At 39.6% G+C, this 14,714-nt stretch overlaps 3 protein-coding genes across 6 annotated transcripts in view; 2 read left to right on the top strand and 1 right to left on the bottom strand.

Annotated features, from left to right (window-relative positions):
- The first annotated feature begins 479 nt into the window (after nucleotides 1-479).
- Nucleotides 480-5,719, top strand: LOC136444546 (vimentin-type intermediate filament-associated coiled-coil protein-like). Its single transcript, XM_066442151.1, has 2 exons — nucleotides 480-1,027; nucleotides 3,564-5,719. Exons 1-2 carry the CDS (start codon nucleotides 593-595, stop codon nucleotides 3,654-3,656), a joined length of 528 nt encoding a protein of 175 aa, XP_066298248.1. The 5' UTR covers nucleotides 480-592; the 3' UTR covers nucleotides 3,657-5,719.
- Nucleotides 5,720-6,769: 1,050 nt separating this feature from the next.
- LOC136444549 (protein mago nashi homolog) lies at nucleotides 6,770-9,343 on the bottom strand. The gene is made up of 5 exons (XM_066442153.1): nucleotides 9,210-9,343; nucleotides 8,771-8,829; nucleotides 8,379-8,489; nucleotides 8,035-8,117; nucleotides 6,770-7,737 (listed from the first exon to the last, which is right to left on the bottom strand). Exons 1-5 carry the CDS (start codon nucleotides 9,298-9,300, stop codon nucleotides 7,638-7,640), a joined length of 444 nt encoding a protein of 147 aa, XP_066298250.1. The 5' UTR covers nucleotides 9,301-9,343; the 3' UTR covers nucleotides 6,770-7,637.
- A 75-nt stretch (nucleotides 9,344-9,418) lies between these two features.
- The window catches only part of LOC136444545 (rho GTPase-activating protein 29-like), a 52,895-nt gene continuing 47,599 nt past the window's right edge, over nucleotides 9,419-14,714 (top strand). For 2 of the 4 annotated variants that reach the window (XM_066442147.1, XM_066442146.1), the window contains exon 1: nucleotides 9,424-9,780. In XM_066442147.1, the coding sequence (XP_066298244.1) occupies nucleotides 9,658-9,780 (123 nt within the window). In that variant the 5' untranslated portion in view covers nucleotides 9,424-9,657. Of the gene's footprint in view, nucleotides 9,781-14,714 lie in introns of all 4 variants that reach the window. The other 2 variants (XM_066442150.1, XM_066442145.1) reach the window with 2 other exon arrangements.

The raw sequence follows: 14,714 nt of genomic DNA, 5'->3' as shown, positions 1-14,714 counted from the left end.
TGTACGTACATGTGCCTCCAAGCAGAGGTTGTGGTTGTTGAGGAAAATTGTGACCTTCTTATCTTATCTTATTTATTTATTGGTTTGGCTGACACACAGCCAGGGCTGCCCAACTAGGCTGAGGACATATGTACAATGCTTCCAAAATGTAGATCTTTTTCTAATTTGAGTTCTTTTGATGTCTCGTTCGGTAAGAATTCATGATTGGCAAGGAGCTCCTATGTATCACCAGCTAGCCTCTACCAGGCTCTACGGGTTGCTGAAAAAATAGTAGAAATTGGTAAAATAGAGAGATAAGATGTCAGAGGAGTTAAGTTGCTAAGGAGCACAGTTTGCAACATTGGAATGTTATCTGTCTATTCAATGAGGTTTAATCTCCTTGGTCTATTTGGCCAATTTCTACCATTTTCCAGCCACCTGTGGAGCCTGTTAGAGGCTAGTATCATCATTCAGCTATCCCATGCACCTGTGCGCGGGTGACCTATGACCTGTCCGTGTGTCACTGGCAGACAGCCTGGCCAGGAAAACTCGGAAGTACGACGGCCACGTCAGGACCTGAAAATCACACTTTCTACATGTTCCCGGCCACCCGATGACCGCCGAAATGTTTTCCCCGACACGAACGAGCATCAAAGAAGCCAACGAGCACCTACAGCAGCTGTACGGACGGGTGACAGAGTTGGAAAAGACCGTCCAAGAACAAGCCGAGTCCCTCATCAAGAAAGACGAGCAAATGCAGACCAGGTTGAAGGAAGTTTCCCAGGAAAAAGACTCCGAAATAGCCGAACTTCGGCGGAGTTTGGAGGCCTCCGAAGCCCACGTACAAAAGCTGGTGGCCTCGCTAAAGGAAAGAGACGCTTCTATGCAACACTTGCAACACAAGTGTCAACTATTGGAGGACATCAGTCAATATAAACCCATGTTGGAGGGGCTGCTGGCCAGGGTGGTGGAGGCGGACCAGATGGGGGATTCAGACTACAACAGGAGGGTGTCGAACGGAGGAACGCCCAACTCCCACCACACACAGGTGTAGCATCATGTATATGTGTGCTACCTGGATTGGGATACAATGTGTATGCTTGCCAATAGCCTCAACAACCAAATATGATATTCTATATACAACATATTCAAGGGCTCTTTTTGTGAACAGTCTAAAGTTTAGCCATGGCCCTTAGCATTACATCTTGAATAGTGCCTTAAAAATCGTCATCAACAGTTTTGGGAGCTTACCTGTGTATGGAAGTTTCCCATTGTCCATTTTTAAAAGTGGCATTTTAAAGTTTTATTTTACCATATGGGATAACATAACCAGTGCTTTATGAATATGTTTTTTATGTATTTTTATATGGCTAATTAGGCATGCGTTAACGCATTAGAATTGACAATCACAGCTTTTAAGAGAATAAGAAGTAAGCTTAATGACTAGGGAAGTTGTATCTTCAATATATGAGTAGAGTAACGCATTCGAGACGCTAGCTAGACAAGATGAGAGTGATATGTGTGCATTAAATACGTAAAATTACGTATAGAAGTAAATAAGTACTAAGAAGTACAATAGAATCGTATATCATATATAGGATATGTGCAGACATATTAATGCTTGTCTTGTTTTTGTGTTGAAGTCAATGGCTCTTTGCACAGGAATAGTTTTGTGAACCAGTGCACCCAACAATGCAAGGATGTCTTGATGTAATTAGAACACCTAAGTCACTTACTAGTATTTGTAAAGACATTGTAAACATGTTTAACAAGTTTTTAAGGGTCGCTTTGCCAAAGTTAAAAAGCTAGACTGTCAATTGTCCTAAACCTAGGCAAACAGAGAACTGAAGTCTTTAACCTTCTTCCTGTTGAGTTAGCCTGTTGGCACTAAAATTTGTATTGGTACACAGTTAAACAGCAGGGAGAAGGTTGAACAGTTCTAAAATTCAGTGAACTTTTTTCAGTATGTTCCACACACATTCATGAATATTGTTTTTATGGAATGAACCTGTTCATTAAGACTACAAATCATGTGGAACAAGTTGTTTTGCTTTGTTTTTGTTTGTAGTTTTTCCATGTGTTGGCAAACTTTACCAGGTTTGTTGGCAAAGTAAGCAAATTTTCCTGTTGTTTCCCTCTCACAATTGACAGTCTGCTTTTACATTCCTGCTGTGTAGCACCTTTTCAGCTTAAGTTCGTTCTCCAAGTTGTCATCTCACATAGGTAGAGTCAATAGTACTACCAACAGAGCAGTCTGTAGTACTGTGGTAGCATGGTCTGTAGCTAAAGATGGTATTATCCAGGCTGTTACTACTTTGATGATAGCAAGGAGGTTATAACTTATATAGGATAACCTCCCTGATGATAGCAAGAACCATCACTTTCTTCTAATCCCCAACTTACTGCAAATTGAAAAGCTTTGTTCTATGTACCAGTACACATGTTCTTTCAATCAACGCCACACCTGTTTCACTTGCATTTTTTTGTACCATTTTCTGAAAGTTCACAAACTGCAAATTGGAAGTGTCAAAAGTGCCACACATTTGTTCTTTGTACACATTTTCTTCTGAAATCACGCCTGTTTTAGTTTTGTATTTTGTGCCATTCTCTGAAAACCATAAATCAATTTCCAAAATTTCACTACACAAAAGGACTAAGGGAAACCACCAGATGTTACATCCACCAAATTACATGACCTTTGACAACATGTGTGCACCCAGCAGCAGTTTTACAAGTAGAACCAGTTTCTTCATTGTCAGTTGGCACAAAGGTATCCATTATGATGTGTACTTTAGGGGTCATCATTTAAAATTGGTCAAGAGTCATCTTTTGCTCAGCCATGGTTTCTTCCAGACGTTTCTTACTTTGTCAAATTAGAAATCATTCCTATTTTGTATACTGATTTGCTCAACTTCTCTAAAAGAACATCCTAGTTGACTGTCCAGTTAATGCTAGGGACATGTCTTGTTGAGGAAGCCTTGATATTTGAACAAGAGAACAGCCACACACTTTTCTGCTTCTAACTTTCTAAGGCAACAGTGCATTATTGATGAAGACTAAGACTATTGGTATGTTTCCATTCGGAGCATTTTGCTTTCCATTGTCCATACATCAAAGAAAATGGTATTGTCTGTGAAGTGACTGCATGCAATGCATATCACCAAAGGTCTGAAAAATAAGTACTATTTCTTTAAGTACAGCTTTTAGTAAGAAATTGTGAAGGATAATAAGTCTCAGACAGCACATTAAGAATATGCTGTACTGCAAGGTTCTACCCCCCTAACTTACAACAAGGAGGTTGAAATAACCCTTAACTTTACCCCCTTGGTTACAAAAACTCATAAGTAGGCAGTTTTCTGTAAAATGATACAATTGTGAAACACTTCGGGTGTTGATATGGACTGTCCAAGGATCCAAGGTAGTATTTCAGAAGTAAGTCAACAATTAAATGTTACACAAAATCTGACAGGAAAGACAACATTTATTCCCTATTTTCTTGCATACGTGTATATCAGAATTGGAAGAAATTGCCTCATGTTTTACCAGATTGGATGTTTTAACTCCCTTTTCTGTACCTGTTGCAGATGTACCAGAACTCAATGGAGATGGACAACTCTCCATCCAGCAGCAACAGGCACTTCTCTATCAGTGAGGAGGAGGATGGGGGGCTAACATGAAGGATCTGTAGTCCAACAGACTTACAATGTACAAGGACTAGCACATCCCTGGAACACTGTATAATACACACGACTGCCTGAAAATCACATGGAACGCTTAGACTTTCGTTTTGTGGTTTTAGCCTCTAGAAATCATATACAGGTATAACCAGATGTAAGATAAAAGGTATTGTTAAATTGTTGAAACCTATAAATTGGCATTGAGGTGTGACCGTGTCTAGTTTAGGCATTGGTTCACAAAAGCATTTAGAGCCAATATGGTTTCTATCAGTTAGGTCATGCATTTATTTCAAGTCACTCACCTTTTTATGTGGGGTCCAAGTAGTGTCTTTAAGTGTATCTACACTTTTTTTGACTATGCTAATTCATTCCATTACTGAAATTTCATGTCATAATATTCTTTAAATTTATATTGCCACCTATGGCCATATATTCCATTCCAGGGTTATGTGGCTATAGCTAGTTGCTGAAGAAACCACTATAATAATTATTATGATTTAGTTATTACAGAATGGATGTTTGTGACATTCAAATTTTTCATGTTGCATTTTTAAGAACAATTTGTCAACTCTTGCTTTATCACTTATTCATTTTGTAACACTATGTTCTGTCTTTACATTGATAAATGTACAGGTAATTGGACAAATAGTATATTACTATTTTAGAATTATGTTTTGCATGATTACACAGGTCATCACTATATCATGTGTATAGAGGGCAATAAAGTGTTGAAATGTACCAGTCCTATACTTCATGCCCTGTACAATGTATTACAATTTTCATAAAATCTTTACAATGAATTGTTGCATTCTGACAGAAGTTCTGATATAGTAAGGATATGAGAAAATGATTTCGTTTCATTAAACAATTAACATAATGAAATTATTTTTTTCTTAATGCCCCTTCAGCAATCCTTTGACTATTATTTCATGAAAAATATCTTGACAAACACCTTTTCCTGATTGGTGTTGAGTTGATCACTATATTGGAGGTGGATGCAATTAACAGGGCAGTGTTTTATATGTCCAAACCAGACCAGAGCATGTCCTGCATGTTTTCTATGCATCCTTTGCACCAAAAAACATTGTCATATCTCAATTGTGTTGCAATTTTCAGATTGAAATGCGACATTTTTAAGTATTAATGTGAAGGCACGACCACCTTCATCGCACAATTTCTTTTGCCGTATGATTTTCTAGGAGGGTATGGGATCTAGTACACGGCCTAGCTTTTCTGTCACAAAACAGCTGAATTTTGTGCAACGCTTTCACAATTGCGCCAAGAATACCTAGCTTGGAGTTGGAGTCTAGCCTTCTTAGCTTGCGGTGAACGTAGCTTGGGTAGCGGACAAAAGCTAAGAAGGCTGGACTCCAGGCTAAAGAATACCCTCCGTTTACTATCATAAACCTTTTGAACAAGGATTTGTGCCTGGGTGCCTATGGGGGTGAGGGAAAAAAACAACAGAATGATGTTTGTTACAAGTTACAACAAAGCAAAGAATTCTATCACTTAAGTTACAGGTTATGTTTAAAAGTACTTAGAGCTTTAGTCTTCTTAGATTAAGAAGAATTATTTTGTCATGTTTAAGCTTCTGATAGTTCTTACATTATATACATATGATAAGACTAGTCAAAAACAATTTACATGTGATGAGACTTGCAATTGTCAAAAACAGTTTTGATTGAAGTCAAATCTACTTAATCATAGCTAACCTTACACGTAAGTGAATATATGTATAATGCCATGTTCATCTGTACTGTTGGTCTGCAAACTTTATTGTAAATGTAATGTTTGAATTGATTATCTAAGAGTGACAACCCGCTACAATATGCCTTACCTTGCCACTCACCTATATACACGATTATGCAATTGTTGGAATATCTTGTTTCTGTCAGTATTATCATATGATCTCTTCTTCGAATATATATATATGTACCTATATACTTCTGGCAGCTACCATGTATCATATGTAGATTTTACTCAGCAAAGTATGGAAATCTGTAGATGGTTTCCATGGATATTGAGCTGTAATGATCAATGCAAATATAAATTCAAAGAACATGTTCATAGCACGAACCATTTCTAGCATTTCTTTAGAAACTGGGACACAAAAGGGTAGCAGAGGTTCTACATCTCCAAAAGACTATTATATGCTGGCTGAAAAAATAGTAGAATTTATCCAAATATGGATAACGATTTGCCAGGGCAGTTTGGCCACCATGGAATAACATTTGCTTGCCCTAACTACAGGCTCACCCTCCTTGCCAATTTTTTTACCCTATTTTTGCACAATTCTACTAGCTATAACCATAGAGGCAGGTGGAGACTAGGTTCTACTAGTAGCTAGGTTAGAAAGGGCTGATGTACATGTAGCTCTAGTATTTTGTATGAGGACATTGATAGCTTGGTATAGCAGCTGCAGTATTGTTGAAACTGCAAGGGGGCATTACTGAACTGTAGACCCTTTCTCACTTATCGTTTGGCCTGTTCATCAATGGTCTTCTCCACAAGAAAAGAGTGACAATTTGACAGCTAACTACATGTAATATGATTATCATTCCTCAGTTATACCCCCTAGAGTAAGGAATGGGTACTTATTACTTAGTTAAAAAGCACTGTGTCAATGACATATCACTCAGCAAATTACACACTTTAACCTTCTCCCTAACACTGTAACCAATACGGAATTAGGTGCCAAATTCTACTTCAGAGTGCTGAAGGTTACAATGTAGACATTGGGGATTTGAACATGTCTAAAAGAGCTGAAGGAGTACATGTATGTATCATTTGACCTTTAGGAGTCTTGGTGTAGCAATGCATGGACAATTCTGTACTTATTTTAGAATCTGGCAAAAGGAAAGTAGTAACATTAGCCATTAGGAGCAGACATTGAAGGAGTAGGTACTAATCAGGATGTAACGTCTACTCATTATATCCATATTATTTAGTAAGAGTGTTCAGCAGACATCTCATTCTAGCAGTGCAATACACCGTTTCCTTGCCAGTTACAACAGACTACTATATAATAGTTAATAGGAGTTTCAGGAAAAGTATTTGATTGCTAAGCTTTATGTATAGCACAGATCAACACTACACATACATCACAACTGCTATTGCAAAGTGAAGGAATGATGTTTATTTTGCACATGGTATACATACTAAATTTTCCATCGGTTCAGAATACATGACTGCCTAAAAAATATTACAAGAAATGTGAAAAACTTCAAATAGGAAAGGCATCATAAGCTTTCAGCTGCTTCTGTGGGTGTAAAAGTAAACTTTGAACAAAAGACAATGAATATGTTCAGGAATTACTGTTGTAATACATAGTAAATACAACTGCAGACATAGAGTATACATTGTATTTCTAAATTGCCATATATATTGATTTCGTTGCCAGAAATTTAAGAATTTCTACATCATCCCACTGTATCTGCTGAAAGATAACATGGCAGTTTTTAAATCTGATTTGAAACATGTCTTTTTTTTACACTTCTTCTCCCACTTTTCCATTTAAATCTGTCCCCTAAAAAATACTACAACCAAACCAAGTGGAAAAAAAATCATAAAATAAAAGGCCCAATGTACAGCATGGTTCACAGACTTGCTGTAGGTACCTGACTTCAAAGGATACTATTGAGAGTTTGTGGAATATTTTCTCCAAATGGTCACTGTTAGATATGGTAAACATACATAAAGAACAGCGCTCGAAATACTGGGATTTCCTATAAAAAAGTATAATACAAAAGCTTGTCTAGTCTGTTGGTAATGCTAGGTTTGACAGACTTTTACCCCAAAGTTTTTTTGGATATGCACATGTCAGGTTGTATATATGCAACTCCCATAGACAACTTGGCAAATACTTGGACTTCTGAGTAAAAGTCATCTTCAGCTCAAAGGTACTTACAGCAAAAATCCTACCGACTGTCTTAAAGTTTTAAGACTACATGCTACAAACTAAGTGCTAAGAAATAAAACAGCCTAGATGGGTTTAATCTTGAAGTGGAGGCCGATGAGAGAGAACACGAGACACTTCAGGTCTTGGACCAGGTAGTAGAATGCACGCAGGCCTTCTGGGTCTCTGAAAATACATTACAAACACATGGATGGGTTAACATGAGATAGGAAGACAAACAAGCTGAAAAAAGACTGGCTTATTAAATTGATAATCCCTGCTATCTAGACATGCCAGCAGTAGAAACTACATTGAACGATTCCATTGCACATTAGCACATATAAAATATTCCTAATGATGCACGCACAGGTAAACAAACACTCTTGTATCTGTCAATACGTTTTACTTTTGCCAATAGATGTGTTACCACTCTGACAAAGCCATCTGTAAATCTATGGATGTCATTGATAGAAATACACTTACTTGCAGTTGTTGACATCGATGAGGGAACCAATCTTGGATGTTGTGAATGAAATGTGCTCGTCTCCTAACACTATCTCCAGCTCCTGTTGGTTAAATGGTAGAAAAAAACAAATAAGATGAACCATTACTTTGACTTATTATGAGGAAAAAACAACAGTGGCAGAATGTGTGGGGAATACATGTGTAATAGACTTTAGTAATACTAGGTTATTACCAGGAAAACATGGCATCCTTTGGGTGTCCCCTGCAAAAGGGGGGCAAGTAATTTCTGTTTTCTCAGTGTATGGCATCCAGAAGACGCCCTGACGTCCTGCTAGCTAATGACCTGCTGCTGTGTGCCTTACCTGTCTTCCTACTCTGTCTGGTGGTGGCCACAGTGTGTCATCTTCCTGCATGATCTCACTGTCCTCAATGACTCTCTTCAACTCCTGCAGCACACTCTTGTGTACATAAGCCTGCAAGAAAATTGTGTAGAAGCTGGGTAAGTCAATCATGAAGAAAAAGAAGTCAAACTATGTAATATAACAACAGTACATATTATTTGTGACCGGGATTACCACAGACAGAGCCTTCTCATCCCGAAGATGGTATAAAGGTATAAATATGTTATGATTATCAATTGCTGAAAAACAGTTCAGAAAAACAAAGGAATAGACATGTTTCTTTTGGCACAATTTTGGCAGACAAACTAACAATTACAAGATGATAACATAAAACAACAGTCTTATGTTCCTACCTCTTTTCTGATCATGGTGTCATTCTTGTAGTTGGAGTTGTTTGCATATCGCAGCTTACCTGAAAGAAGACAACGTGTTAGGCAAGTACACGATTCAAGGTACAACAAGTTGGGCCCATGGGGAGGGGGGTTTGAGTACAGGACACAGTTATTCAACAGACTTTCGTTTATGGTTGTCATGGATGTATATATGCCCCAGTGATGTTCTTGGCAGTAGAGAAACGGGACAAGCTATTTCAGGCACCCACGTTATGCAGAAAAATAATGTGAACCAAGCATAAAAATCGCGCCATGACCAAAGACCATGTGAAACACAAAGCAGCATGACACGTTTGGGACAAGTTTGGTGAAGTTTACACTCCCGTTCTTGGGATTTCTTACGTCCTTTACCGCAAGTATTGGTCTCTATAGATGCGTATATTCTTGTGGAACCACCTACCATCTGGTCTGAACTCAAACTCGAGGAATTCGTGGCCGAATTTGCCTTTGTGTCCGACGTAGTAGCGCAGATAGAAATCGTTGGACGCCATGTTGGACTAGCTCTGAAGTTCCCGGATGTTGGCATGAAGTAACGCTGAATCTCGTGGATATGTCACGTGATGTAAACTTTGTACGAGATCCTGCGAGATTTGCCAATCAAACTTTTCATGGCCGCCGTCGGAGTGTGAATCACACAACGGAATCAAAGTTTATTCAGCGGTCCCAGGCGTCCCGATCGCCGCGGTTGCCAGCCTCACCCACCCAGATTGACTCAGAGGAACCCCTCGCTAGCTATGCTGGCCGTTGGGACTGAAGAGTAGAGGGGTTCCCGTGGAATTCAGTTGGGAAATCATCGTGTGCCTAGCTTTCCGTGGGGGGTGTCGGTCCCCTTTCCTGCCGCAAGCAACATGTCAGAAGTCAAGAAGTTCTTGAATCGTACGGCTCGCAGGAAAAAGACCTCATTGAGAGGAGGAGCAGTGCTGTCTGCCTTGGACTATGGAGACATGTCTCCCTTGCCAACACCTTCTCTGGTCAGTATACCTTTCTTGATTCGCTGTAAACCCATTTTATTTACAGAAGTTATGCCGGCTGCTTGTCAACCTTTCCCCAGCTGGTTTCACTATTTCTGTAACTGAGTGGATCTGAGTATTCACTAGTATTTATTGTAGTACTTTGGACATCGATTTTCTATATTTTCTTATTCTCCCAGACTGTCTGCCCCTAACCCCACTTAATTTTCTTACACCACACAATAAATGAGAAAGGGATAGGGATTTTTGTCTCGACAAATAAAATTATTTAACTACAACTGAATGGACTTTTCTTGTCTATGGAACGGAAAAGTAAACAATGTACAATCCTGTTTTTAGACGTTTACAAAACACGCCAAACCAGGGTTCTTTGAACCGTACCGACTTTCTTCCCAGGTCTAATTATGCATGTCAAAATGGGCTTTCTAGAAGGCAAGAGAAATGATTTCCAGCTTGACTAGGCCACAACCTTTGCTAACCCCTGGGCTGGGCATTGGGGTCAGGTTTTCTTCAACAAGAGGGCATCTGTATTTTTCTGAGGTCGCCCTAACTATTTGCTGCGAACTGCCTGCAGCGCAAACACAACAGACCCAAGGGGACATTTCTGGGCTTGACGTGAAGCCATTTGGGATGAGGTCTACCCCGCCAATCTGGCCAGAGTTCCCCCCATAAGCTGCCTGCTTGCTCTCTGCAGCTTGATCATGCTTGTTTATGCATGGCACAGAAATTCCGTCATGCAAGAAAAGGGAGATCCTTCAGTGGGACTTTCCAGAACTACTAGTACTACTAGGTGGTGAGGTAAGACTATACCTCGGGAACTGTCTGTACAAAGCATTATCCTGTGGCCCACGGCTTAAAATCTGAGCTGGTGCCTCCTGGCTACTGGTGCCAGGGGCTGAGATGAATCACCACTTATTTAGGATTATTTCAAAATTCTAAGGAATGTCAGAGATTCATCGTTTTAATGACATACCCTTCAGGTCTGTTTCCTGTTTACCCTATTACAAAAATTTATGGGTCAATCTGTGTCTAAATACTTCCTGTCACTAACGAAAGTAACATGAAAAAATGATGTCAGCCGTTTTTACAGAGATGTTGTAACACTAAATACATGTAGTGAAAAAGAGTCCTGCATATCTTTTTGGGATTGATTAGATTTTTCTGAATTTAGCTGTACAAGCCGAATGTTAGAAAATATGTTAGAACATTACTACCACATCACTACTGTCTTACTACAGTATCTGTCCCCTAACTACTATTTTCAGGCCTGTCATTCATTCATATCCATTTGTTGAACCCAGTCCAAGAGGTGAAGTTCCAAACCCATTCATAAAATGATCTCTTGAATTGGACCCTTAATGTACAGTGACAGGTGCAGACATGCAGATGTGATGACTATAGGGAGATACAATGTCACTGCAATGCAAGCATCTGTCTGTTTATATTCTCTCAATTTCTTTGTTATATAGCAAACTACACTTTTCAGCAGCTTGTACAGAGTTGTCATAGGATTCTTTAGTATAGCTGAGTTTTGATGTTCAGAGTCAAGTTTTGATGCTTGTTCAAATCAAGTTGTTCAAATCAAATTGTATGAAAATATCTTCAGGCTTCTCAAAGCAAAAATTCTCTTTCAGTACACCTGCACTTGCAGCAGCTGTAGAATTGATATATAAAGGAGTGTTTCTATTATGTCCAATCGTCAACTGTAGATTTTTTGTTGGTTAGCCCAGAAAGTCAAGTGTGTGGCTGAAACTGTCCATCACTCAGTAGAGGCACTGGGCAATGGGGCACTGTTTGTCCAGGTAGATCGGTTTACAAGTGAGCACACTATTGGTAAATGAATAAGTAGTGCCTAGTTAGCCAAGAGGGCTGCGTTGTAGTTCAGGTTACCCGCTAGAGGCTTGCGTTGCCATGTTGGTTTTATGTGCTTGACGCATGTCGAAAGGAACCCCCTCCCCCCCTCCAACACATGAAGTTTACGGTTCAAACTGACCATCAAGTAAAAGGTCCATAAATGGAGGAGTTTGTTTAATAATGGGATAATGACATGCTAATGTGTTTCCCCTCTATTGTGGAGGTGAATGCCTGGTCCCATGGAAAGCCAACATAATAGTGATTAGGAGGACTTGGTGTGATTTGGGAGAGCAGACAGTTAGAATAATCCCCCATAGACTCTCTATTATCATGTTGCATTGACTAAAACAAAGGGCACCACATTGAGTGTTACACAACAGTCTATTGCACATGGATATCGATCTAATGCTCATTTGCTGGGTTAAGTCGTGTAAACAAACCTGAGTGCCAAAGCCATGAGTCACTTATTGATTTTACAATTATTCACACTGCATTTGTTTACAGTCAGATTGCCACCTGTATAGTATTATTTGCTATTAATCCAAAACAAGCAATGTTGCTCTGGTTGATATGCAATATATCATTTTTCTGCTGAAGAAGGTCAAAGTGTTATAATCTACGTATGCTTCATGACATTCAGTTAGATTGAATAAAGCAACAACTATGGTGCAATTTGGGGGTTATTTGTCTAAAATTAAAACCTATTGAAATGCCTACTTTTGATTTCTATATGAAGCAACTGGTTGGTAGATATCCTAATTTTGTATTTGTGAGTATACTTGCAAGGGATTCAGTTGATTTTATATTGACCTTATTTATTAAGGTTGCAAAGTGCAAACTGTGTAATAAATGTTTTTACATTACTGGTAAGACCTCGCAAAGCAGTCATGGAAACATTGTCATATGATATCATTGCCAGTTATGTCTGCTATGAAAAGTGCAATCACAGCCAGAGCCTGGCTAAACTACAAAGGTAGAGAAGTAATCCAGTTGGTATTTGTCTGGGTCTTTATGAAAGCATTGTTTAGGTGCCTCTCTCATGCCCAGCTCTCCTCGACAAATCGCTGGTGCGTCCCGCATAAAGAGGGCTAAGCCAGCTAGATTTACTCAGGATCCTGTATTTGGGTCTGAGTCCAGCAGGAAAAGGTTTTTATCCATGTGTAGCCTCTAACTTGGTTGCTACAGGGGCATTTCTACTGGTGTGATATGGAGAGCTTCCTTGCCCTGCAGGCTGAAATGGTAAGGACTTTTGAACTGTATGTGCTTACAGGTACAATGTAGATACTCAATCTGCGTCATGAAGTAGTTTATGAGTTGAGAGGTATACATGTGCTGTTGTGGGGATATTGTCTAATTGATCTTTTCCATTGAAACCGAGAACAACTGTGGTGTCTTCCACACAAATCCGAGCTCTTTCACACAATAGGAGAAACAAGTCATTCCTTTAGAGTGGACATGAGGCATTAAAGAGGTCAGAGATTGTTGTGTGTCCGGCCTATCGCATGTCCTGTAGCCTGGAGGGCTACACATTGTAATTTGTAACATCTCCCATGATTGGAGCAGGGGGGAAACTTTGATCAGTCTAACGTTACATCGCAGGAAGCAGGTTGGGGCCATACTAGGACAGAAACGGCCCACATATCCAGGCCATTTCATTAGATATTTCCGGTGACCACATAAGCCTGGCTCAGAAACTTTTCCTGGCGTAACCACAGCTCGGCACTCATGCGTGAAGGAAAATGAAAATGGCAGAAAAGTGGGAGGAAGTCGAGAGAGCCTTGCATGAAGGAACACCACTGTAACAGAAGTACTCGTCTGTTTGGTAGCACTACATGAAGCAGAACATACTGAAAAGTTAGCAGTGACCTCTGTGTTGTTTTTATACTATAGCTACACAGCTGTGCTCTCACTAGTCTAGAGAGCCCAGTTGTTTTTTGAAACTACAATATTTGTTGGTTCAGCCTGACTAGCAATAGAAGTTTATAGAACCTTTATTGTGCTTACCATGTTGGTACAGAATTAGTTTTCTTTTCAACAAATTTGTCAAGGCCTTGTTTTTTGGTGGATTCCGTTGACAAGGTACATATATTTACAGGAATAACAACCATTCTGAACATGAACATATTACAATGTATTGACTCTGTTGTAGTATTTACATTTTGCCAAGTATACTAGTGGCTGTGGCTATTTCGATTCAGAATAAGAGTACAGGATGTTACTAACAATTGAGGGTACATTGAGGTATGTTGGGCAGCATGTGGATAGCAACAAGGGCAATACAATGGGTGTCACCATGGAGTTGGAACTAAAACAGCTAAAAGGGTGAAGTACGTCTGTCATCTATACTCTCTCAGTCTGTTTTCTTAGTTCCCCCCTCCCCCTCTGTGACCTCATTCCAGAGTCATTTGGAGTTCATTCATGGGGATTCCTACCAGCATATTTTTGGGGCCTGTCAATTTGGCCTGTTTGCTTATGACAAGACTAGGATTCTTCCCTGGCAACCAATTATTTGTGGTGGCAGGTTTGCTATGTGGTGGGCAGGTCGGTTCATTCCATACATGCACAGACTGGTGGTAAGACTGCTGAAAATCACTCTCAAGCTGTTTCTCTAGGTAAGAAGGGATTGAAGGAGATGTGTAAGGGACATTCTGTACAAGGCTGTGACTTGTGAGATGCATCTTTGTTATGCATGGATTACCTTTATAGCTTGTCTTTTTTCCTTCAATATGTTAAACCCTAATTTGTTACAACGTTAACCTGACTGTTGCAGATAGACCTACTATCTACTAATCATAAGAGGGTGCTCAGACTGTTTTGATCATGTTGTTTTCATGCAAAATTTGTTTGAAAACAAAAGTATGTATAAAACGGTATTGAAAGGCAGAGCCCAACCCTCCCCTTCAACCACCTTTTACCCCCCTCCCCCACCAAAGTCAGGTACCCATTTTTACACCTGGATTGAGTGTGGAAGGTCGTGTTAAGTGCCTTTCACAAGGGCACAACATTGGTGGCATGTCAGGGGATTCAAACCCAGAACTTCTGGGTTCTGGACAAAACACCCTAACCTCTACATCAACACA

Source organism: Branchiostoma lanceolatum, chromosome 11, assembly GCF_035083965.1.
Source record: "Branchiostoma lanceolatum isolate klBraLanc5 chromosome 11, klBraLanc5.hap2, whole genome shotgun sequence".
NCBI lineage: Eukaryota > Metazoa > Chordata > Leptocardii > Amphioxiformes > Branchiostomatidae > Branchiostoma > Branchiostoma lanceolatum.
Note: the sequence above shows the minus strand (reverse complement) of the source record. Positions and strands in the feature narration are given on the sequence as shown.

Excerpts from the sequence above, each read along its gene's own strand:
- LOC136444546 (XM_066442151.1), top strand. The coding sequence starts at position 593 with ATGACCGCCGAAATGTTTTCCCCGACACGAACGAGCATCAAAGAAGCC. Across the intron at positions 1,028-3,563 it reads CCAACTCCCACCACACACAG|ATGTACCAGAACTCAATGGA; the intron begins GTGTAGCATCAT and ends TACCTGTTGCAG.
- LOC136444549 (XM_066442153.1), bottom strand. The coding sequence starts at position 9,300 with ATGGCGTCCAACGATTTCTATCTGCGCTACTACGTCGGACACAAAGGC. Across the intron at positions 8,830-9,209 it reads GTTTGAGTTCAGACCAGATG|GTAAGCTGCGATATGCAAAC; the intron begins GTAGGTGGTTCC and ends GTCTTCTTTCAG. Across the intron at positions 8,118-8,378 it reads CAGACAGAGTAGGAAGACAG|GAGCTGGAGATAGTGTTAGG; the intron begins GTAAGGCACACA and ends TTTAACCAACAG.